This window comes from Silurus meridionalis, chromosome 16 (assembly GCF_014805685.1).
Source record: "Silurus meridionalis isolate SWU-2019-XX chromosome 16, ASM1480568v1, whole genome shotgun sequence".
Lineage (NCBI taxonomy): Eukaryota > Metazoa > Chordata > Actinopteri > Siluriformes > Siluridae > Silurus > Silurus meridionalis.
In genome coordinates this window covers 5,374,787-5,398,689 of record NC_060899.1, presented here as the reverse complement: position 1 = coordinate 5,398,689, position 23,903 = coordinate 5,374,787, and the positions used below count along the sequence as shown (strand labels likewise).

At 41.1% G+C, this 23,903-nt stretch overlaps 1 protein-coding gene across 1 annotated transcript; it reads left to right on the top strand.

Moving 5' to 3' along the window:
• The first annotated feature begins 4,665 nt into the window (after nucleotides 1–4,665).
• Nucleotides 4,666–23,593, top strand: LOC124399013 (protein FAM50A-like). Its single transcript, XM_046869638.1, has 9 exons — nucleotides 4,666–4,692; nucleotides 7,156–7,232; nucleotides 7,840–7,906; nucleotides 9,919–9,995; nucleotides 18,384–18,438; nucleotides 19,721–19,769; nucleotides 22,872–22,942; nucleotides 23,056–23,165; nucleotides 23,433–23,593. Exons 2-9 carry the CDS (start codon nucleotides 7,195–7,197, stop codon nucleotides 23,518–23,520), a joined length of 555 nt encoding a protein of 184 aa, XP_046725594.1. The 5' UTR covers nucleotides 4,666–4,692; nucleotides 7,156–7,194; the 3' UTR covers nucleotides 23,521–23,593.
• The last annotated feature ends 310 nt before the right edge of the window (nucleotides 23,594–23,903 follow it).

The following is a 23,903-nucleotide window of genomic DNA, read 5'->3' as shown; positions in this document are numbered from 1 at the left end:
CTGCCACAGCATTTCAGTCTGGTTGATTTCTGGACTGGACTATTGCAATCCCTTCATTCTATACTTTTTCAGCTATTCTATTGTAGATTTGGTGGTGTTCTTGGGATCACTGTCCTGTTACATGACCCAGTTTCAGTCAAGCTTTAGCTGTTGGACAGATGGCTTAGATTAAATTAGTATACAGAGAAGTTATGGCCAATTTAATGAATGACTGAATGACTAATGTGGCTGCAAAACAAAGCTGCTGGTATGAGGTGTGCGCACGCTGATATGCTCGGTTTGGTTTTCAACAAACGTGGTGCTGTATTTGGTCTTATCGATACAAAAGACATTTTTCCAGCAGTTTAGTTCAGATCTAACTTTGAAAACCTAAGCTTTAAACCTAAACCTAACCTACACCTGTAGCACCAGGGGTTTGGAGGAATGTTGTCCCATTTCACTGTGTGTATATATATATATACACACACAGTGATGCAAAATGACAATGTTATCAGGACGTGATAAAATCATCTATTCCTTATGAGGTCTTAGATTTAGGTAAATAAAATCTCAGATGAAAAACACCACATGATATTTCACCATGTCATTATTTTTACAAAAATAAAGCCAAAATAATTAAACAATGTTTGAAAAAGTACACCTTTGATTCAATGGTTTGTAGAACCACCATTTGCAGCAATAACCTGAAGTAATCATGCTCTGTATGTTAGTCTCTGAGAAATTTTGATTCACATTTTTTTATAAATGATCCAGTTCATTGAGGTTTGAAGGAATTTGTTTATGTACAGCTCACTTAAGGTCCTGCCACAGCATTTCAGTCTGGTTGATTTCTGGACTGGACTATTGCAATCCCTTCATTCTATACTTTTTCAGCTATTCTATTGTAGATTTGGTGGTGTTCTTGGGATCACTGTCCTGTTACATGACCCAGTTTCAGTCAAGCTTTAGCTGTTGGACAGATGGCTTAGATTAAATTAGTATACAGAGAAGTTATGGCCAATTTAATGAATGACTGAATGACTAATGTGGCTGCAAAACAAAGCTGCTGGTATGAGGTGTGCGCACGCTGATATGCTCGGTTTGGTTTTCAACAAACGTGGTGCTGTATTTGGTCTTATCGATACAAAAGACATTTTTCCAGCAGTTTAGTTCAGATCTAACTTTGAAAACCTAAGCTTTAAACCTAAACCTAACCTACACCTGTAGCACCAGGGGTTTGGAGGAATGTTGTCCCATTTCACTGTGTGTATATATATATATACACACACAGTGATGCAAAATGACAATGTTATCAGGACGTGATAAAATCATCTATTCCTTATGAGGTCTTAGATTTAGGTAAATAAAATCTCAGATGAAAAACACCACATGATATTTCACCATGTCATTATTTTTACAAAAATAAAGCCAAAATATTTTAAACAATGTTTGAAAAAGTACACCTTTGATTCAGTAGTTTGTAGAACCACCATTTGCAGCAATAACCTGAAGTAATCATGCTCTGTATGTTAGTCTCTGAGAAATTTTGATTCACATTTTTTTATAAATGATCCAGTTCATTGAGGTTTGAAGGAATTTGTTTATGTACAGCTCACTTAAGGTCCTGCCACAGCATTTCAGTCTGGTTGATTTCTGGACTGGACTATTGCAATCCCTTCATTCTATACTTTTTCAGCTATTCTATTGTAGATTTGGTGGTGTTCTTGGGATCACTGTCCTGTTACATGACCCAGTTTCAGTCAAGCTTTAGCTGTTGGACAGATGGCTTAGATTAAATTAGTATACAGAGAAGTTATGGCCAATTTAATGAATGACTGAATGACTAATGTGGCTGCAAAACAAAGCTGCTGGTATGAGGTGTGCGCACGCTGATATGCTCGGTTTGGTTTTCAACAAACGTGGTGCTGTATTTGGTCTTATCGATACAAAAGACATTTTTCCAGCAGTTTAGTTCAGATCTAACTTTGAAAACCTAAGCTTTAAACCTAAACCTAACCTACACCTGTAGCACCAGGGGTTTGGAGGAATGTTGTCCCATTTCACTGTGTGTGTATATATATATATATATATATATATATATATATATATATATATATATATATATATATATATATACACAGTGGAACCCGCTTATCTCGACCTCGGTTAACTCGACAACCCTATTAAGTCGACGTCGATGTGGAACCACCAAATTCTCGCTTTGTCTAAGCATTTTTTATCGGTTATGTCTTTTTTTATGTCGCCGAACCCTGATATCTCGAGCACAAGGGGGGAAAAATTTGCCATTTAATATCGGTTATCTCGGTGCAGCCACAGAAGAACTCGCGGAAGTGGCGGAAAAATTAAGGCTTACAGCTGCTACAGGTGTTGTATTGTATACTGGTGAATCTCTGCTGTTAGTTAGTGCACATATGCCTTTTGTTGTTAAATGTTATGCGATGAACGGGAGGTGAAAGTAGAAGCGCGGTGCTGAACAGCACACGGGAGAACGTGGGATGAGCAGCAAAAGCATAGAATGAACACCGGCAGGATCGGGGGGAATCCGCGATGCGCTTTGGGAAGAAAAGAGCAGCCGTTGAGAGAGTGCCGGTGGGAAGGCACGTACCAGGATACACATGAGCGATAACAACGACCGCCGTGAACCAACATATACCAACAATAACGGACAGTAAGAGTGTGGAAGTTTAAATAGGAGCTGGTGATGATGCTAAACGAGCACCATATGTGCGCGATTGAAGCCGGGAGCTTCAGAGAAAGCGGCTGAGAAAGCACTCCGAAGGGGGCGCCGAAGGGGGTGTGGCAGGTGGATTCCTGACAGATAAACATGTACTGTATGTATTTTTATAGCATGCCTTCATCAAACAAATTGCGGCAACGCTGTTGTGTAAAAAAAAAACTCCAAAAACACGTGCATGCACATTCTCATTTAATAACGCACATCATGTACATAATTGATGTACATTGATTTTCGTTTATCTCGATCATCGATTTCTCGATGCTTTTTGGCGACCCCCTAGGACATCGACATAACCGGGTTCCACTGTATATGTTGGTTCACGGCGGTCGTTGTTATCGCTCATGTGTATCCCGGTACGTGCCTTCCCACCGGCACTCTCTCAACGGCTGCGCTTTTCTTCCCAAAGCACATCGCGGATTCTCCCCGATCCTGCCGTTGTTAATTCTATGCTCCTACCAAGTGCGGCTTTCGCTTCCCGTTCATCGTATAACATTTAAAAACAAAAGGCATATGTGCACTAACTAACAGCAGAGATTCACCAATATATACAATATAACACCTGTAGCAACCGTTAAGGCTTGATTTTTCCGCCACGTTTGCAAGTTCTTCTGCGGCTGCACAGTGCTGATCGACATAACTGACGTTAAATGGCAAAATTTTCCCCCCTTGTGCTTGAGATATCAGGGTACATAAAAAAGTCGACATAACAGATTAAAAAAATACTTAGACAAAGCGAGAATTTGCCGGTTCCACTTCAAAAACGTCGACTTAATAGGGTTGTCGAGTTAACCGAGGTCGAGATAAGTGTGTTCCACTGTGTATGTGTGTGTGTGTGTATATCTATATCTATATCTATATATATATATATATATATATATATATATATATATATATATATATCTATATCTATATCTATATCTATATATATATATATATATATATATATATATATATATATATATATACAGTACAGACCAAAAGTTTGGACACACCTTTTCATTCAAAGAGTTTTCTTTATTTTCATGACTATGAAAATTGTAGAGTCACACTGAAGGCATCAAGGGCTATTTGACCAAGAAGGAGAGTGATGGGGTGCTGCGCCAGATGACCTGGCCTCCACAGTCACCGGACCTGAACCCAATCGAGATGGTTTAGGGTGAGCTGGACCGCAGAGTGAAGGCAAAGGGCCAACAAGTGCCAAGCATCTCTCGGGAACTCCTTCAAGACTGTTGGAAGACCATTTCAGGTGACTACCTCTTGAAGCTCATCAAGAGAATGCCAAGAGTGTGCAAAGCAGTAATCAAAGCAAAAGGTGGCTACTTTGAAGAACCTAGAATATGACATTTTTCAGTTGTTTCACACTTTTTGTTATGTATATAATTCCTCATGTGTTAATTCATAGTTTTGATGCCTTCAGTGTGAATCTACAATTTTCATTGTCATGAAAATAAAGAAAACTCTTTGAATGAGAAGGTGTGTCCAAACTTTTGGTCTGTACTGTATATATATATATATATATATATATATATATATATATATATATATATATATATATATATATATATATATATATATATATATATATATATATATATATATATACACAGTGGTCCCCGTTATCGAACTTAATTCGTCCCTTAAAACCGTTCGAAATCTGATATGTTCGAAAACCGGACCTAATTATCCCATAAGAAATAATAGAAAACCAATTAATCCGTTCCCGAACTTCACCAATACCCAATAATTAAAATTTTTTTCCCGTTTTTAGCCGTATTAATAGTCAGGAATCCCTGCCACGCCCCCACGGTGGCTGTCATGGTGCTTCAGGAATGCCCTTTTCCTTCGCTCATGCGTGCCCCGCCCACATTGAGCTCATCACAATCGGGCTTCCTCCGTAAAGCACTGTGGATATTATTTATGGACTGCCTTTTGCCGGATTATCCCGATCTCTGCAGGTATTTTGTGTTGGCTCTGTAAAAGTATAAATTAACAACTTTACAAGAGTAAGAAACAAAATGATTACTGTACTTACCGCTAAATATCATTAATATTGTTCACAAACAGAAGTTGCGATAGATGCTTACTCAGCGGTGGTTGAAGCGGAAGCAGTTTCTTCCCCTCGCGCTGGGTTGGGCAGCGTGGGTGGCGTTCGATAACCGGAATGTTCGATAGCCGAGCCGTTCGATAACCGAGCCGTTCGATAACCGGGGGACCACTGTATATATAAAAACCCGATGCACTTGCTTCTTAGTGTTCAAAGGGTCACAGAAATGTTCAAATTAGACGTGACTACTTTGACAAAAATGGCAATAACCCATGAACTGATGATATGTTTATCATTACGTTTATCATTGCCATTTTATATGACTAGATATTGCTGCCTATAGACATTTGGGTGATTCAGTCTTCTAATAAGTTTCATTAATGTCCACAGGGAATAAAAGATTGAAGTGCATCTGGTTTTTGATGTCCAAGTTCATTTTTAAGTTATCGAATTGTAATCTAATGTGAATACCAGAAGGATAATGAACTGCTTAGTAGGCTGGGTTATTTTATTTGCTTTTAGTTTGGTAGCATATTGAAGTGATAGTTTGAGAGAATTTTGAAGTGATTTCTCACTGGTTGGAGTATACACACTGGAAGCTGATGTCATTCATCAGAAGGGTCAGATTATTTGCCTTTATGAAGTAAAATAATAATAATAATAATAATAATAATAATAATAATAATAATAACAATAATAACAATAATTATAATAAATATATCTGCAAGAAGTGATTAGCGGGTTCAAGCAAATGAGGTATTCAAGGTCATAATGAAAAAAAAATTAGGAACATTGGCAACATTTTCTAACAGGTGCTCACATGTATTTGGCAGATTGCGGCCATGTTTTTTGAGATACGCAAAATGTCCTCATGAGATCTTTTGGCACACACGGATTGCCCAGTATCAAGTCGATCGGATGAATGGTTGCATAGTTAAAGACGTTTATATCTTAGGTTTGCCACTTTGTGGCGCTAAACAATCTCATTCCAGTGACACGCCTACTTTGAAACTTTTGGTGACTTTTAATAGCGAGTAGAAATGTTTTTTTTATTATAATTTTTTGGTATAATTTTGATAATCACTGCCCAGTGAACATCTCTGAACTGAGTTAGCTGAAATTAGATGAAAAGCCTAGTAGTAGTTTGCAGGAAGTAGGTTTTTAACATAATTAAGAATAATTCATGAAGGATTTGATTGACAGCAGTGGTCCTTGAGGCAAAATTGCCCAGCATGAGATCAATAAAATCTTATGAAAATTGAGTGTACGTTTAAAAAATCGTGCAATATACACTCATACACTTGAAAAACACGATATCGCCCCCTAGTGGCCGATGCTATTAAAAATTCATACAGACTTTTAGGGCCATGGGTCGAACATACCTACCGAGTTTCGTTTTGATCGGCTTCCGTTGACCTTGTCTAACAGGTGCTCCAATGTCATTGATGGTTGTGTTTTGAAAATAATACAAAATGTAAGCGGGCAGGAATAGCTTTTGTACATGTTATGAAGAAATTATTAATCTCCCTTGCCACAAACATTACAGATGTGTATAATTGCTGGAACATGGTTCTGGTCCCACTGACTTGTAGAGACAGTTATCCTAACCCCTGCAAAGTTTTGCCTGTTGTATGCTGCAAATTGAATGACTGAGCAGATAGTAAGCACATTGGAGTTGTCCAGGGACCAGCCGCTAGTGGTAAGAATGACAAGTGTGTGCATTTCCTCTTTACTTCGTTGTTGTTTGCTTTCATGAGTTCCATTTTTTTTCTTTGTGCTCATTCACTAATCTGAATAGGCAATCAGAGTTCTCCTTCTTGCCAATGAACTCTGCCGCTGATTCGACATGCAGAAAACAGCGGACACTGTCCAACTAGAGCCAACAGTCCTCACACTGAGAAAACTAAAGCCATTTGATGAAGTGAAACTCTTCCCTCAGACCTTAAAACTACTGTCAGTCATTATATATTAAACGTTACAAGGGACATGTATATTAAAAAGTTACAAGGGACATGTTAAAGCAAATAATTAGATGAAATTTACACAAAAATCTCCAACACACTTAAAGAAACAGAAATGCAGAATACAGAATTTGAAAGTTGACTTCTAGTTGCTTGTGGTCCTAGAACAAGTACTGTGTTTCTGTCTTCAGAAATATAATAATTTTACATAATAGCATAACAAATCCAAAATAAAAATAGTTGGAAGTGATTAACAAAAACTGTTTCCATTAACCTGCTTATATTATAATTACAGTGCTTTGGGTATACAAATGTATTTTTTTTTATTTTGTGTACTTTTTATGCTAGTTTTATGAAAATGACCATATTATTACATTTCAGCTTTTGGTATTAATTTGACTTGTTGCTATTAGACACCCCAGTTAAGAAAAAGAGGCTGGGGAAGAACCCTGATGTCGACACCAGCTTTCTTCCAGACAGGAAAAGAGAGGTAAAGGTTTTTGATTATTCAACACTTCCTTACCAGAAGGCTACAATGTATGAAAGAGACCTCAAAAAAACAAACATACCAGCACCAGTGAACAACTAAAAAACATAAATAAACAAACACATAAATGACAAATCATGTTTATGCACACACAAGTTTTCAATAGCACAGCCTGTATTATGTATGTAAGGATGAGTTTGGTTATTCAGCTGCGACGCCACACTGTGACATTATTCTGGACATGTGACAAGACTAGCATTTCTTAGCTTCCTGGAATGTTAATAAACATGGCCAGAACTGTGACAGAAAGAGGCAATTTGACATCAAACCCTTTTTCTATGTTGATTTCACAATCCAACATCATTTCCTCATTTATATTGCTTTATTTATTTTTAATAATATTTTTTGTAATTCTTTGCTCTGACTAGCCATCAGCTGTTCCTTACAATTACAAAACTTGTTTTGTAATTTAGTGGCTTCATGATTTTTTCTTCTTTTGCAAAGGAAACTTGTCCTTGCAGACCGCCACTTACAGCTGTATATATTTTTGTTTCTACATGTATTTTTTTTTTAACATGTGCATTTACGAATGGAGTTTTTGTGTGTCCAGGAGGAGGAAAATCGCCTCAGAGAAGAGCTTAGATAGGAATGGGAGCGGAAACAGAAGAAAATCAAGGGTTGGTAATCTGAAAATAACGATTGTAAACAAAGTTTGGACACATCTGTTTTATTTATTTTTTTTTTTTTTTCCCTTCCCTTCCCTCATCATTTTACATTGTTCCAACATTGTACATTAATACTAAGGACATCTAAACTATGAAAGAACACATTGAATTATGTAGCAAACAAGAAAGTGTTAAATAACCCAAAATATGTTTTATGTTTTTGATTCATCAAAGTAGCCACCTTTTGATTTGATGACAACTCTTTACAATCATTTAGTCAGACTCATGAGCCAGTTACCCAGAATAGTCAGAATAGTCTTCCAACAATCTTGAGGTTTCCAGGGTTGTTAAGTGATTCTTGGCTGCTTTTTTTCACTCTTCGGTCAAACTAATTCCAAACAATCTCATTTGGATTTATATGTGTGGATTTTGGAGGCCAGGTCATCTTACAAATAACTCTAACATAACCTAAAGGTGTTTTTGGAGTCATTGTCTTGTTGGAAACAAACAAAAAAAAAAGATAATCCCACTAAGTGAAAACCAGGTGGGATGGCATGTCTCTGCACAATGCTGTGGTGTGCCCTCAATTTTGACTAATTCACCACTTTGTCTCAATTCCACTATAAAGCTCAGAGTCTCTCTGAAGCATTTATGTAATTTATGTATTGCCAGTTTCTGAGGCTGGTAATTTTAATAAACTTATCCTCTGCAGCAGAGGTATCTTTTGGTCTTCCTTTTCTGGGACAGTTCTCATGAGAACCTGTTTCATCATACCATTTGATGGTTTTGCTGGCTGCACTTGGGGATACATTTTAAAGTTATTGTTTTTTTTTATTGACCTACCTTCATTTCTTAAGGTAATAATGGACTGTATTTTTTTTCTTTACTTTGTGTTATTTGCCATAACATGGATTTGTATAGTGGTTGTAGTAGCACTAATATGTCTATTGACTCTTTACTCACCCTTTCCTCTGCCCAAGACAACTGATGCTCTAAAGCAAATTAAGAAGGCAAGAAATGTCACAAATTACCTCTTGACAAGGCATACCTGTGAACTGAATCCATTCTAGGGGCTACTTCATGGATCTGATGAGAGAATACCATTAGTTGGCAAGCAGTCATCAAATCTAAATGTAGCTACTTTGAACAATATAAAACATATCCTGGTGTTCTGGGTAAACAAACACTTTTTGTTTACTACATTATTCTATACATGTTCCTTTATAGTGGTCTTTAGTATTTATGTACAATGTTATGAAAAATGTGTTCAAACCTTTGACTGGTATATGATATTTTAGACTCTTAACTTAGACCCAACATGAGCCAGAATGCAACTGTGCTAAATAAGTAAAATTAAAAGAGGATTCTGGTCCTCTTTTAATTTTTAGGTAAAGAAATTGAAATTACTTTCAGCTACTGGGATGGATCTGGACACCGGAAAATAGTCAAGGTACTCACAACTGCAGCAAAATATTATGTCAAAATATCTTTTTCCAGGGTTTTCATTTGAGCTTAAATGTGATTTTTAATTTATTTTTTTGATATTTGTATCTACGTATTCTATGTGTTGACTAACTTTAAACAGGGCACCTGTGGTGGCTTCACCACTAAGTTTATGTAAACAATCTCAAATATTTTTTGCAACTTGTTATGGCCTCTATATTTTTGCCCTTAAATGGTGGACTGTGATACATTCTTTCACCATGGAGGTTTTTGAGGTTGCTGACATTTGTTTTTGGGGTTTCCTTCATAGCCCTCAATATGCTATCAACTTTATCAAGACTGTTTGTTAGTTTACCAGTGGTTTGAAAAGAATACAAATTGTTTTACTGGTTATGCCTAATGCTTGTGCAATGACAAGCAGTTATAATTCCAATTTGTCAAATGATTTTCAATTTTTTTTAAATACTTAAAAAGGCAAATAAATCAAATAATAAAAATAAAATTAGTTAACATTGCTTTTTTTGTGCTGATGTTTTTAAAACGGATTTACCTCTTTTGTGTCTTCATATCTCTGACTCTAGATGAAGAAGGGCAATACTATTCAACAGTTTCTCCAAAGTGCCCTGGAAGTTCAAAGAAAAGACTTCAGTGAGTTAAGGCAAGTCAACCTAAAAATATTGCTAGTATTCAAAAGCTTGCTTCCAGCTTTGAGGCATGTTTAGCCCATGTTTCTTATTGTTTTGTGCCTTTAGAATATCTATTTTTATCAATCTGTGTTAGTTATTTATATATTTATTTATTTATTTAAATGCAGAAGAAAAGTTTTAGCCTAAACTTTTGTCATTCAGTTGGATTTAGGTTGCATGGTTATATTAATCTTGTTTGTGTAAGAATTAGATGCAGTCATAATAGAATTAACTCTTGTTCTCACTCAGCAAACAAGATTTAGATAGCAAAGTCTTCTAATATATAATGCTGTAAATGCAGGTAAATGTAAATACATTACACATTGTTTTCTTGTCATTGTTAAATCCTTGAGTGGAAAACCAGGATGTGATAGACAATACAAATATACTGAGCATACAGTTTAATCGTGTACATGGCAGTATAGGTGCATGATAAGTCATATTTAGAGCATTTTAGAGCATATTAGGACATTAGCTATTTGTGTTAGGTTTCTATTTTCTGCTATGACTTCTGATGTATCTGATCTTCCCCCTCTATTTTGTTTCTTTTATTTCTATTCTTTTCAATACAGACCTTATATGTACTATTTCAATATTCACAAAATGCAGTGTTAACAATTACCCAATTACCTTTGCTGAACAAAGGAAACCCTCGTTTAATTTTATGGTTTTATGTATCCGGAAATACAGTATCACCCAAAAGTGAGTACCCCCCTCACATTCTAGCAACCATTTTAGTATATTTTCTCAATGGACAATACTATAGAAATAATATATGTTATTTTATTATATTTTAGAGTAGTCAATGTGCATCTTGTACAGCAGTGTAGATTTGCTTTCCTCTGAAAATAACTCAACATACAGCCATTATTGTCTAAATGGCTGGTAACTAAAGTGGGGATTATGTTATAAACGTAAAAGTGTACGTCTCTAGGTTACGACTGTAACCCTAGTTCCCCGAGGGAACGAGACGCTGCGTCGAAACGCTATGGGAACGCCCCTGCGTGACCGCGCTCTGAACCACGTGTGTAATCTGACCAATAGGTGTTTGGAACGTGACGTCATCAGCGGGTGACGTCGCGTAAACAGGAAGCTACAAATGGCTGCGAGATGGACCAGACGCTAGCTCCTGCGAGAGAAGGTAAGCGCCGCAGGGATGCAGGAAGTGCGGCACGGAGACGCAGCGCCTGCCCTCGGGAACTAGGGTTACGGTCGTAACCCAGAGACGCCCCTTCAGGAACTCGAGCTGCGTCGAAACGCTATGGGAACGAGTGTCCAATCACGCCACACTGACCAGACCCTGCCTAGAGAGTGAGGGCCTCGGCACCAGCACGCAAAACAGAGGAGCCCGGGGTGGCTCTGAGGTCAAGGTCGTAGAACCTGACGAAGGTCAGCGGGTGGACCAACCCGCGCGTCACAGATGTCCTGGAGTGGGACTCCAGCGGACCAGGCCGTAGAGGCCGCCACATTCCGGGTGGAGTGAGCTCGAACCCCTAACGGTGCGGGGAGGCCAGAGGACTCGTGAGCCGACACAATCGCATCCACAACCCATCTGCTCAATGTCTGCTTATTGGCCGGAAACCTTTCCTATTAGGGCCATAGCAGACAAGCAGCTGTTCGACTTCCTCCAAGGACTCGTCCTGCGGAGGTAAGTATCCAGTGCTCGCACCGGACACAGTCGGTGCTGTCGCTCCTGGTCGGGGGCAGTAAACGGAGGAGGGCAGAATGCCTGCAACACGACAGGGCGTGAGGGAGCCATAGGCACCTTAGGCACGCACTCCAGGTTTCGGTAGAGAAACACCTTGGCCATGCCAGGGGCAAACTCCAGGCGAGACGGGGCCATGGACAGAGCCTGCAGATCCCCAATCCTCTTCAGGGAGGAAATTGCCAACAGAAAGGTGGTCTTAACCGACAGAAACCTAAGGGCCACATCGGCTAACGGCTCGAAGGGGGGCTCAGAAAGAGCCGCCAGCACAACAGCCAGATCCCAGACAGGCACTCTGGGTCGCGTCCGGGCCGCAGCCTCCGGGTGCCACGGAGGAAACGTGTTACCAGTGGGTGTCTACCAGCGACTGCCCGCAGGCGGGAGCCATATGCCGCGATGGCCGACACGTAAACCTTCAGGGTCGAGGGGTTAACCCTGCTGAAAACTGTTCCTGTAGGAACCCCAGAACGGACCCAACCGGGCAGTTAACAGGATCCAGGCCACGGTGCTCGCACCAAGACGTGAACAGTCGCCAGCGTGTGGCGTACGACCTCCTCGTGGAGGGAGCTCTGGAGTGGAGAAGGGTCTCTACCACTGGTGGAGAGACCGGCTGCCACGAACCGTGCCCCCTCAGGGGCCACAGCCACAGCCTCCACAACTCTGGGCGGGGGTGAACCAGGGTCCCGCCCGCCTGAGAGAGAAGATCCCTCCTGGGTGGAATCTCCCACGGAGGGCCCTCGAGGAGGGGCACCAGATCTGCAAACCACGGCTTGCTCGGCCATCGAGGCGCCACCAGGAGGAGACGGACTCCCTCCTGGCGAACCCTTTCCAGAACTCCTGGGAGCAGAGCGATCGGGGGGAAGGCGTACAGACGTAGCCTCGGCCACGACTGCACCATGGCATCCAGCCCTAACGGGGCTGGGTGAGAAAGAGAGAACCAGAGGGGACAGTGCGAGGTCTCCTGGGTCGCAAAAAGATCCACTTGGGCTCTGTAGAACCTCCGCCATACCAGCTCCACCACCTCGGGGTGGAGACGCCATTCCCCAGGCCTCGGCCCCTGCCTCGACAGGGCGTCTGCTCTGACATTCAACCGACCCGGGATGTAAATGGCTCTCAGGGACAGGAACCTGTCCTGAGACCACAAGAGGACTGCCCGTGCTAGCTTGTACAAGGGGCGAGATCGGAGACCCCCCTGGTGGTTGATGTAGGAGACTACCGCTGTATTGTCCGTACGGACCAACACATGGCGATCTCTCAGGTCCGGGAGAAAGTGTTTTAACCCCAAAAACACCGCCATCATCTCCAGGCAATTTATGTGCCACGAGAGACGTGGCCGCCCACAAACCCTGGGCGGAGTGACCACTCATGACCGCTCCCCACCCTGTGAGGGAGGCGTCCGTCGTAAGCGTCACGCGACGACACGGAACCCCCAACACCGGGCCACGGGACAGGAATGTCCGGTCTTTCCAGACATCCAAGGCTCGAAGGGCACGCCGCGAGACCTTGATAGTGCGATGCGGGTTTCCCCTGAGGGAGAACCCCCTGCCCCGGAGCCACCACTGGAGGGGCCTCATGTGCAGGAGCCCGAGCGGAACTATGCTGGATGCTGCCGCCATGAGCCCTAGCAGCCTCTGGAACTGCCGTACAGTGAGTGGCTGGCCTTCCCGCACCCTCCTGACGGCCGTAAGGATGACTTCGACCCGAGCAGGCGACAACTGTGCCTGCATCCTGGCCGCGTCCCATACCACGCCCAAAAAGATGGTTCTCTGTGCAGGAGAAAGCACGCTCTTTCTGGCGTTTAGCCGAAACCCAAGCACCTTCATGCAGGAGAGGACGACATCTCGATGCCGAATCGCCTGGTGCTCCGAGGGAGCCATGATCAACCAATCGTCGATGTAATTCACAATGCGGATGCCCTGAAGCCGCAGCGGGGCCAGTGCAGCATCGACGCACAACGTGAAGGTGCGGGGTGAGAGTGCCAGACCGAACGGGAGGACCCGATATTGGTATGCTACGCCCCCGAAAGCAAACCTCAGGAACCTCCTGTGTGCAGGAAGGATGGAGATGTGAAAGTATGCGTCCTTCAGATCTATAGTGACGAACCAGTCCCCGGACCTGATATGCGTCACGACCCCCTTGAGGGTGAGCATCCTGAACCTGAGTCTCCTGAGAGAGCGGTTCAAGGAGCGAAGATCCAGAATGGGACGCAACCCCCCATCCTTCTTCGGAACAACGAAGTACGGGCTGTAGAAGCCTGACTCTCGAACCGAGGGGGGAACCACCTCGATGGCCCCTTTCCCCAGGAGCGTGCGTACTTCCTGTTCCAGGACCAGAGCCTGCTCGGGACCCACCAGGGTGGGACACACCCCGTTGAAACGTGGAGGAGAGAACGCGAACTGCAGTGCGTAACCCCCTTCTATGGTCCGCAGGACCCACCGGGAGACTCCTGGCAGCACCTCCCAAGCTGCCAGAAAGTTCCTCAGGGGAACCAGCCCCTCGGGACTGGCCTCTGACCCACTCAGAGCAGCTGGGGCGGGGCCCTGCAGCTGAAGACACCTCGAAAGAGGCGGCGGGGCTCCCCCATCCGTACCGAGACTTTGGGCAGAAGTGAAGGGAGACACCCGCTGGAGGGCAGCCGCGCTCTGAAGCACATCCTGTGGCAGAGTCCACGGCCCGGCCTCCTGGTGGTGCGGGGGAGGGACGGGCACCGTAGCGTGAGGCGAACTCCGCCCCCTCGACCAAAAATCGTCAGGATTTCCGCACCACGGCCCGCTTGCTGGAGCCGAGGCGACCCTCAGGTCAGCCCGCTCCTTCTTGGGCCCAGAGCGACGCCTGGGACCTTTAGGACCCGCCCGCGGAGACTGGGTGGTGACGCTCTGTTTCTGTGCTTCGCGGTGCCCGGAAGGACCAGGCTGGGGCTGCCGCCGACCAGCCCCACATGACCGGCGAGGGAGGTACTGCTGAAACGCCGCCGACTGCTTCTTAGACTCCTGAAACCTGTTCACGACCGCCGTCACGGCGTCACCAAACAGACCAGGAGGAGCCATCGGTGCGTTCAAGAGCACAGCTCGATCCTTGTCCGGGAGGTCGGACAGGGTGAGCCACAGATGCCGCTCTGTGGCTACCAGGGCCGCCATGGACCGACCAACGGCCCCGCGCCATGTGCTTCGTGGCCCGAAGGGTTAGGTCGGCAGCGCGACGTAACTCCTTAATGTCGGTGGCCCCGGAGCTAAGTCCCTCATCCAAGTCACGCAGCAGGTCAGCCTGGTATGCCTGCAACACACCCATGGTGTGGAGACATCCCCACTAAAGCTGATGTAGCACGTAGCGGTTTAGTAGGGAACACCGGAGCCTTTAGCGACGATGCTACGCTAGGAGAGAGGTAGCTAGCTAGCGCCTCTTCGACACACGGCATCGCCCATAGCCGCACGCCTTAGCCCCAACCACATTCGCATAAATCGAGGAGTGGTGCGGCGAAGCACGCGCTGAGTATGGGGTTTCCCAAGAACTGGACACCTCGGCGTGCAGATCAGGAAAAAACGGCAGGCCCCGGCGCCGAGGAAGCGACACAGGACGCAGAAAACGCTCATCCAGTTTACTGGGTGCGCGCTGTCTCTGCTGCTCCACCGGCCAAGCTAGATCCAGCTTAGCAACGGCTCGTGTCACGACCTCGAGGAGCTCCTCGTACAGCACAGGCTGAGAGGGCTCCACGGGCTCGCTAGCATCCATCAGCTCACCCTCCTCGGAGAGAGACATGTAATGCCGCTGCTCGTACCGGGAGAAGAAGCAGCCATCGGGCCTGCTTCCCCAATAGAGCCGAAGCTCAATTCAGCCGATGAAGCTGAAGCGGACTCATCCGACTCCAACTCGGCCGCTAAATCGGCCTGCGAGCCCCACGAGCACCGGGCGCCGCCGGCGAGAGCGGGACCGAGCCGCGAGGGAGAGAGCTCCTCTCAAAGAGCGCTCTCCGGGAGGCGGCGTCTTGCCGCCATGCGGCTACAATGAGAGCAATCGACTCCTCGAGAGCCGATTGTGCATGCTCCACCCTAGGCAAACAATGCACCGATCATGCGAATCCTTACCGGTAATAAAACGCGGACACGGATGCACGCACTTACGGAAACCCTGTCTGCCAGCCATCACTCGACCAGAAAAACAGCGAAACAGCGCTTACCTGAACGAGCAGAAAGCTAGCGTCTGGTCCATCTCGCAGCCATTTGTAGCTTCCTGTTTACGCGACGCCGCCCGCTGATGACGCCACGCCCAAACGCCTATTGGTCAGATTACACACGTGGTTCAGAGCGCGGTCACGCAGGGGCGTTCCCATAGCGTTTCGACGCAGCTCCAGTTCCTGAAGGGGAACAGTATTTTACCAAATACCAAGTATTTGTCCAAAGTATTTGACATAGTTTCAAATTTTTTTCCTAACGTTCCTAAACTTTCGGCCCTGCTGTGGATTCCCATGAATTTTAGGATAATTCGCAACTTGCTGTTAGTTAGGTTCCAAATGAGAACCCGCAAATTTTCCGAGCCACGAGTTTCGACCTGCAAATTATCAGGGGTTGACTGTATACCCTAATTCAACATGCCGAAGTGTCAGTATTGTGTGTGAACACCATTGTTATCTAGCACTGCTTTAATCCTCCTGGGCATTAAATTCACCAGAGCTGCACAGGTTATTGCTGGGATCCTCTTCCAATCCTCCATAATTACATCAAGGAGCTGCTTTTCTACCTTCCGCTTCAGGATGCAACACAGGTGTTCAATAGGGTTCAGGTCTGGAGCCATACTTAGCCACTTCTTCACTTTCAGCAGCACTCTGGCAGCACTCATGCACCTGTTTTTTTAAAGCCAGCTTCTGCACTTGAAGCTCAGCTTCTTTGATCGACCCTTGAGAGGCTTGTTTTGAGTGGAAAACCTCTGTATGAACCTGACTGCTGGGGTGTTACCGATCTTCTTATAGCCTGGGCTATCTTTGTGGAGAGCAACAATTCTAATTCTCAAATCCTTTGCCACATTTTGAACCTCCAGTGGTCAGTATGAGCACTTAAAGCACCAAATTTTAACAAGTACAAGATACACAAATTTGTATGGTCCAGTCAAGCAGACAAAAACATGGCCTTGCATAGTTACATGACGTACAGCTGTTATCACTTAGGATATGCTCACATTTGTTGCAAGCTATTTAGAAAATAATGGCTGCATGTTGAGTTATTTTCAGAGGACAGTAAATCTGTAGGGCTTTACCAGCTGCACATTGACTACTGTCAGGAATCCACCTGCCACGCCTCCTTCAGAGGCTGTCATTGCCTCCGCGCTCTCCCAAGCTCGCAGCGCAAATCATGCACAGCTGAAGCGCGTTATTCACTCACTCTCAGCTTCCATATAAACCGCTCACTCACCCACACTCGCTGTCCGTTATTGTATGTGTTCATGCGTGGTCGTGTGTATGCTGCTCCCGCTACATACTTTCTCCTCCCGGACTCCTCGCTCACTCCACGGCTGCGTTTTCCTTCCCCAGCGCACCTCGGACTTCCGACGATTCCCCGCCGCTTCCTCCGCGCCGCGCCTCCTCTATATATATATATATATATACACACAGTGAAATGGGACAACATTCCTCCAAACCCCTGGTGCTGCAGGTGTAGGTTAGGTTTAGGTTTTAAGATTAGGTTTTCAAAGTTGGATCTGAACTAAACTGCTGGAAAAATGTCTTTTGTATCGATAAGACCAAATACAGCACCACGACCGAGCACGAAAACCAAACCGAGCATATCAGCGCGCGCACACCTCATACCAGCAGCTTTGTTTTGCAGCCACATTAGTCATTCAGTCATTCATTAAATTGGCCATAACTTCTCTGTATACTAATTTAATCTAAGCCATCTGTCCAACAGCTAAAGCTTGACTGAAACTGGGTCATGTAACAGGACAGTGATCCCAAGAACACCACCAAATCTACAATAGAATAGCTGAAAAAGTATAGAATGAAGGGATTGCAATAGTCCAGTCCAGAAATCAACCAGACTGAAATGCTGTGGCAGGACCTTAAGTGAGCTGTACATAAACAAATTCCTTCAAACCTCAATGAACTGGATCATTTATAAAAAATTGTGAATCAAAATTTCTCAGAGACTAACATACAGAGCATGATTACTTCAGGTTATTGCTGCAAATGGTGGTTCTACAAACTATTGAATCAAAGGTGTACTTTTTCAAACATTGTTTAATTATTTTGGCTTTATTTTTGTAAAAATAATGACATGGTGAAATATCATGTGGTGTTTTTCATCTGAGATTTTATTTACCTAAATCTAAGACCTCATAAGGAATAGATGATTTTATCATGTCCTTATAACATTGTCATTTTTGCATCACTGTGTGTGTATATAGATAGGTATCCATTTGAATGGATACATAATATATATACATAATCATTTTAGCACGTATATCCACTTTAAATGTACATATGTAACTTTTGAAAGTGTATCTATAAATATAATCCGAAAAAATTGTGTTCATAAACAATGTCAATACTGAGTTCTTAACATGGACACATAATGTAAAGTCAAGAGACATGTATCTTTGTTTGAAATTTTGTGCCTCTGTTAATTGATATTACTAGTAATAAGTAATATGTATTTGTACCCTACAGATTTGCTCGAGTGGAGAAGCTTATGTATATTAAGGAGGATTTAATCATCTCTCATGTAAGCACATTCAGACACAAAGTGTACCCTTATCTGCTTTAATTCTTTAAATAACAGCCTAATAACATAGTAAAGATAAAAATCACGATTTTAAGATTATTCATTAGTCTTTGGGAAGAGTTCTTAAAGTACTTGATTTTTTAAACATTGTTTTTAGCTGCTTTGGGAACATTTTCTTTGTTAAAGGCATTTTACACATTATACAGAATAATATATACAGAATAATATGCGAAGTTTAATGAGCAACATCCTTAATTGGCTGTGCAAGTGTATATATAAATTGTTTCCTCTTTTTTAAATGCTTGGCCAAACTTTTCTCAGTTGTGTTATGTTAGAGTGACTTACTTTGAAATACAAGAACTTTTCATGAAATGCAAATGCACCAAATGCAAATTCATTTTCTCCTTTTCATTTAATCAATTTTAATGAATTGAATTAATTTTATTAATTTTATTTAACTTAATTTTATGTCATGAAATAGAAAGTAGACATAAAACTGCTTTAATGTGTCTGATTACTTTTAAGTGTGTGAAAATGCAGATATAATTTTTTTTATGTAAAACTACTCTGCTGTATTTTTAAATGATAAATGCAGTATTTTCTTTAACTCTTTGAATAATCAGGAATTCTACAGTTTAATCACACCATGATTGCTTTATTATGGATGCAGGTAGCGCTGCAGCTATCGATTATTCTAATATTCAAGTATTCTACTGATTATTCCACCGATTAATAAAAATATCGGATACAAATGACTTTTTCTTTAATAAAGGGCAATACTAAATATCGAAGAGAAAATAAGACGTGTCTCTTAAAATGAAAACGTAACTTGCTTCCTTTTAAGAAAAATTTAAATTTTTATTGCTGAAATTGCATACAAGAACATCTGTGAAAATTAAACCCATTTAGTGCATTTAATTGACATATTACATCAAAATGCTAATTATATATGCATGCCCCATATATATATATATATATATATATATATATATATATATATATATATATATATATATATATATATATATATATTCATGTTGCCAATCCAGCTACAAGCATGTTTATGAGAGTTGCAGTTGCAGATAAACAAGAAAATTAACTGAGGACTGGACATGTTTATTTAGTCCATTTCATTGCTATTTCATGTGGAATGCTTTTTTAACAATGACATGGTCACAAAGCAGTTTTGCAGAAATGTATCCTATACTGATAAGGTGTCAATTTACATTATGTATTCCCTTTAGTTTATCTCTGAAATAAAACGCTTGTTTTTATTTTTTAGCACCACAGCTTCTATGACTTCATTGTGACAAAAGCTAGAGGCAAAAGTGGTAAGCACACTTCTGATATTTTAACACTTGAGTGCTTCTGATTCAAACTATTTTTAAAAGTTTATTAACAGTGTTAAATGTGTAACGTAGAGAAGATGTGATGCTCTTGGCAGTGTTCTACTGGAAAACCAGGAGAGGTGTTCCTGGTATTAAGTGGTTAGCCTACTAAATTAAGTAAATTGGGTCATGAGCACAGTGAAACAGCGAAGACTAGCCCATCTACTCTGATCCCACATAACAGCAATATTGCAAAACTGGCAAAAATAACAAATGATTTGTTATGAGATATATACACACAGTGAAACCTTGATACTGGCAACTTCGAAAGTTCGTGATTTTTCATTTGAACCGAGTGTAACTTGCGAAAAATCTGATAGTTCTAGAGAAGCCACGAGTTTGGCCTGAAAGTTTGAATTAACATTTCAAAACAGAGTTTGTACTAATAAATTACAGAAAAATGTTTGAAAACCTATTTTATTATTGTATCATTCATTTAAAGTAGTAAATAAATCATTTATGACAAGTAATTTACAATTCCTTTTGAGTTTACCTTTGCCTTGAAAAAGGAACCATCAAAAGGACAGACTCAAAAATTTTCCTCACTGTGTGTATACATATATATATATATATATATATATATATATATATATATATATATATATATATACACACAGTGAGGAAAATTAAAGTATTTGAACACCCTGCTATTTTGCAAGATCTCTTCCATATAGAAATCATGGAGGGGTCTGAAATTGTCATCGTAGGTGCATGTATCATATTTATTTGTATGATACAGCTGCAAATAAGTATTTGAACACCTGAGAAAGTCAATGTTAATATTTGGTACAGTAGCCTTTGTTTGCAATTACAGAGGTCAAACGTTTCCTGTAGTTTTTCACCAGGTTTGCACACACTGCAGGAGGGATTTTGGCCCACTCTTCCACACAGATCTTCTCTAGATCAGTCAGGTTTCTGGCCTGTCGCTGAGAAACACGGAGTTTGAGCTCCCTCCAAAGATTCTCTATTGGGTTTAGGTCTGGAGACTGGCTAGGCCACGCCAGAACATTGATATGCTTCTTGATATGCCCCGGTCATCCTCTCCTTAATACAGTGCAGTCGCCCTGTCCCTTGTGCAGAAAAACACCCCCAAAGCATGATGCTACCACCCCCATGCTTCACAGTTGGGATGGTACTCATCATTCTTCTTCCTCCAAACACGTTTAGTGGAATTATGACCCAAAAGTTCTATTTTGGTCTCATCTGACCACATGACTTTCTCCCATGACTCCTCTGAATCATCCAAATGGTCATTGGCAAACTTAAGACGTGCCTGGACATGTGCTGGTTTAAGCAGGGGAACCTTCCGTGCCATGCATGATTTCAAACCATGACGTCTTAGTGTATTACCAACAATTAACCTTGGAACCGGTGGTCCCAGCTATTTTCAGGTCATTGACCAGTTCCTCCCGTGTAGTTCTGGGCTGATTTCTCACCTTCCTTAGGATCATTCAGACCCCACGAGATGAGATCTTGCATGGAGCCCCAGTCCGATGGAGATTGACAGTCATGTTTAGCTTCTTCCATTTTCTAATGATTGCTTCAAAAGTGGACCTTTTTTACCAAGCTGCTTGACAATTTCCCCGTAGCCCTTTCCAGCCTTGTGGAGGTATACAATTTTTTCTCTAGTGTCTTTGGACAGCTCTTTGGTCTTGGCCATGTTAGTAGTTGGATTCTTACTAATTGTATGGGGTGGACATCTAATTTAGGATAATAAATGTAGTGGAGGTGGACATTTTAAAGGCAGACTAACAGGTCTTTGCAGTGGACATGCACCTACGATGACAATTTCAGACCCCTCCATGATTTCTAAGTGGGAGAACTTGCAAAATAGCAGGGTGTTCAAATACTTATTTTCCTCACTGTGTGTGTGTATATATATATATATATATATATATATATATATATATATATATATATATATATATATATATATATATATATAAAACACACACACACACACACACACACACACACACCCCATTGCATGCAGACATGGTGAAGACGATCTGCTGCAGTTCAAACAGAGTGTCAGAATGGGGAAGAAAGGTGATTTAAGTGACTTTGAATATGGCATGGTTGTTGGTGCCAGACGGGCTGGTCTGAGTATTTCAGAAACTGCTGATCTACTGGGATTTTCATGCACAACCATCATATATATATATATATATATATATATATATATATATATATATAAATTTGTAAAATGTTATATTAAATCCAAAACACGCATAGACACAGTTCTATTTTCCAATTATTTAATTGTATTAATTATAAACATATATAATTTTACAGTGTATTGCATTGATTACATTTTATTTTCAAATATTTTATTAAAATAAAATATTATAAAATATATTTTTAAATATTATTTAACCAAGCAGTTAAAACTGTTTTTCACAAATGTTATCAAACTGTTACTAAAAAATGACAAGCAGGTGTAACCGTGACAAAAAAAGGTACAAGGTATGTAACAAAACATGAAACGTGTGTACCATTACAAGATGATATAATTTGAGATATAATATATGATATGATGGTTTATGATGTAAAGCCTACCTAAACAATGTTGGGAAACATACTCCCTAATGGAAGTGACAGATTTTTCAGCAGGATACTGCATTTTGCCCTTCTGCAAAAATTGCTCATAATTGATTACAGAAACATGAAAAGGAGTTCAAGGTGTTTACCTGACTTCTGAATACTCCATATCTCAAGCTGATCAAGCATCAGAGGGATGTGCTAGAGAATCAAGTTCACTCCTTGCAGGCCCCACCTCACAACTTACAAACCAAACCAACCCATATGGTGCCAACAACCATAAACAAAAGATCACATATATTCCTTATTCTGATTTATATTATGTTTACATTAACTAAAGCACTTGATATGTAACTGTAATTTTCTGAATGTGATTTGGCTGATTAGATGACTGCATGAATGATCAGTTTTACAGGTCTTCCTAATAAAGCTGGCTTTAAGTGTAGGTCATGTATGTGTCAAACTTTTATCAAATTCTAAGAACATATTTGTGTCTTAACCTAGGGCCACTTTTCAGTTTTGATGTTCATGATGATATTCGATTGGTAAATGATGCTACAATTGAGAAAGATGAGGTAAGGACAAGTGTTCTAAAAGTAAAAAAAAAACATCTAATTTTTAAAAAGGAACAGTTAAAATAAATCTGTTTCACATGGAATCGTGTACATAGATTGTAATTGTGTATGTGTATCATGCAGGAAAAGTGGTTCTGAGGAGCTGGTTTGAAAAAAATAAACACATATTTCCTGCCAGCCGCCGGGGGCCTTATGATCCAGAAAAAAATGGGACAAATACAGGGTAATGGTCATTTTTATGCCTCTTGGATTTATTATAGAACATTTTGATGTAAAATAATTGGCAGATGTTTTCCTTTCCAAGTGGGAGATCAATAGCAGTACAAGTATACACCATTTACACTGTGTCACAAGTAGCCAGTAATGTGTAGTTATTGTATAATTGCATTTAGTTGTGTCCTTCACTGTGTTATTAAAATAAGAAATTAATAGTACTGCACGTTTTATTAAACTGCCTTAAATGTGTTGTAATTTTTTTCTTCCTTTTTAGATCAGATGAAGCAGTTCTTCCATGTGGTTTTCAAAATCTCTTGCAGTTTATTTTTTCTTCTCGAAGATATCATATGCACTATCATTAAGATATTCTAAAGCTGTTGTGTGCATTGTATCTCTAACATGTCATACTTATTAAATGACCTTAAACAATTTACACACCATGGATCATTTTTTACAAATAAATTCTTAGGGGATTAAAGTTTAGAAAAGTAAATTTTGCTGTACAAATATTTTTCAAGCTGCTTTAGTGCATTGTCTAATAAATCAGTTATTTAAATTTTTGTTGGTATTTTGATTATTTTTTAAATATTATTTTTTAACATGGTCTTCTAGTAGTTATACATATTCTTGTATTGTATTTAACAGAGACTATAATTATTGTTACTATATTTCAAGCAGTTTGTGTTATTATATTGTTACTTAATGATGATGTATTTTCACATATCACTGTATCAATTAGAAAATA

What these genes read in the sequence shown, in the direction of transcription:
- LOC124399013 (XM_046869638.1), top strand. Translation starts at nt 7,195, where the DNA reads ATGTCGACACCAGCTTTCTTCCAGACAGGAAAAGAGAG. An exon ending in AAAGACTTCAGTGAGTTAAG is followed by an intron (nt 9,996 to 18,383) that starts GCAAGTCAACCT and finishes TGTACCCTACAG; the next exon opens with ATTTGCTCGAGTGGAGAAGC. An exon ending in AAAAATGGGACAAATACAGG is followed by an intron (nt 23,166 to 23,432) that starts GTAATGGTCATT and finishes CTTCCTTTTTAG; the next exon opens with ATCAGATGAAGCAGTTCTTC.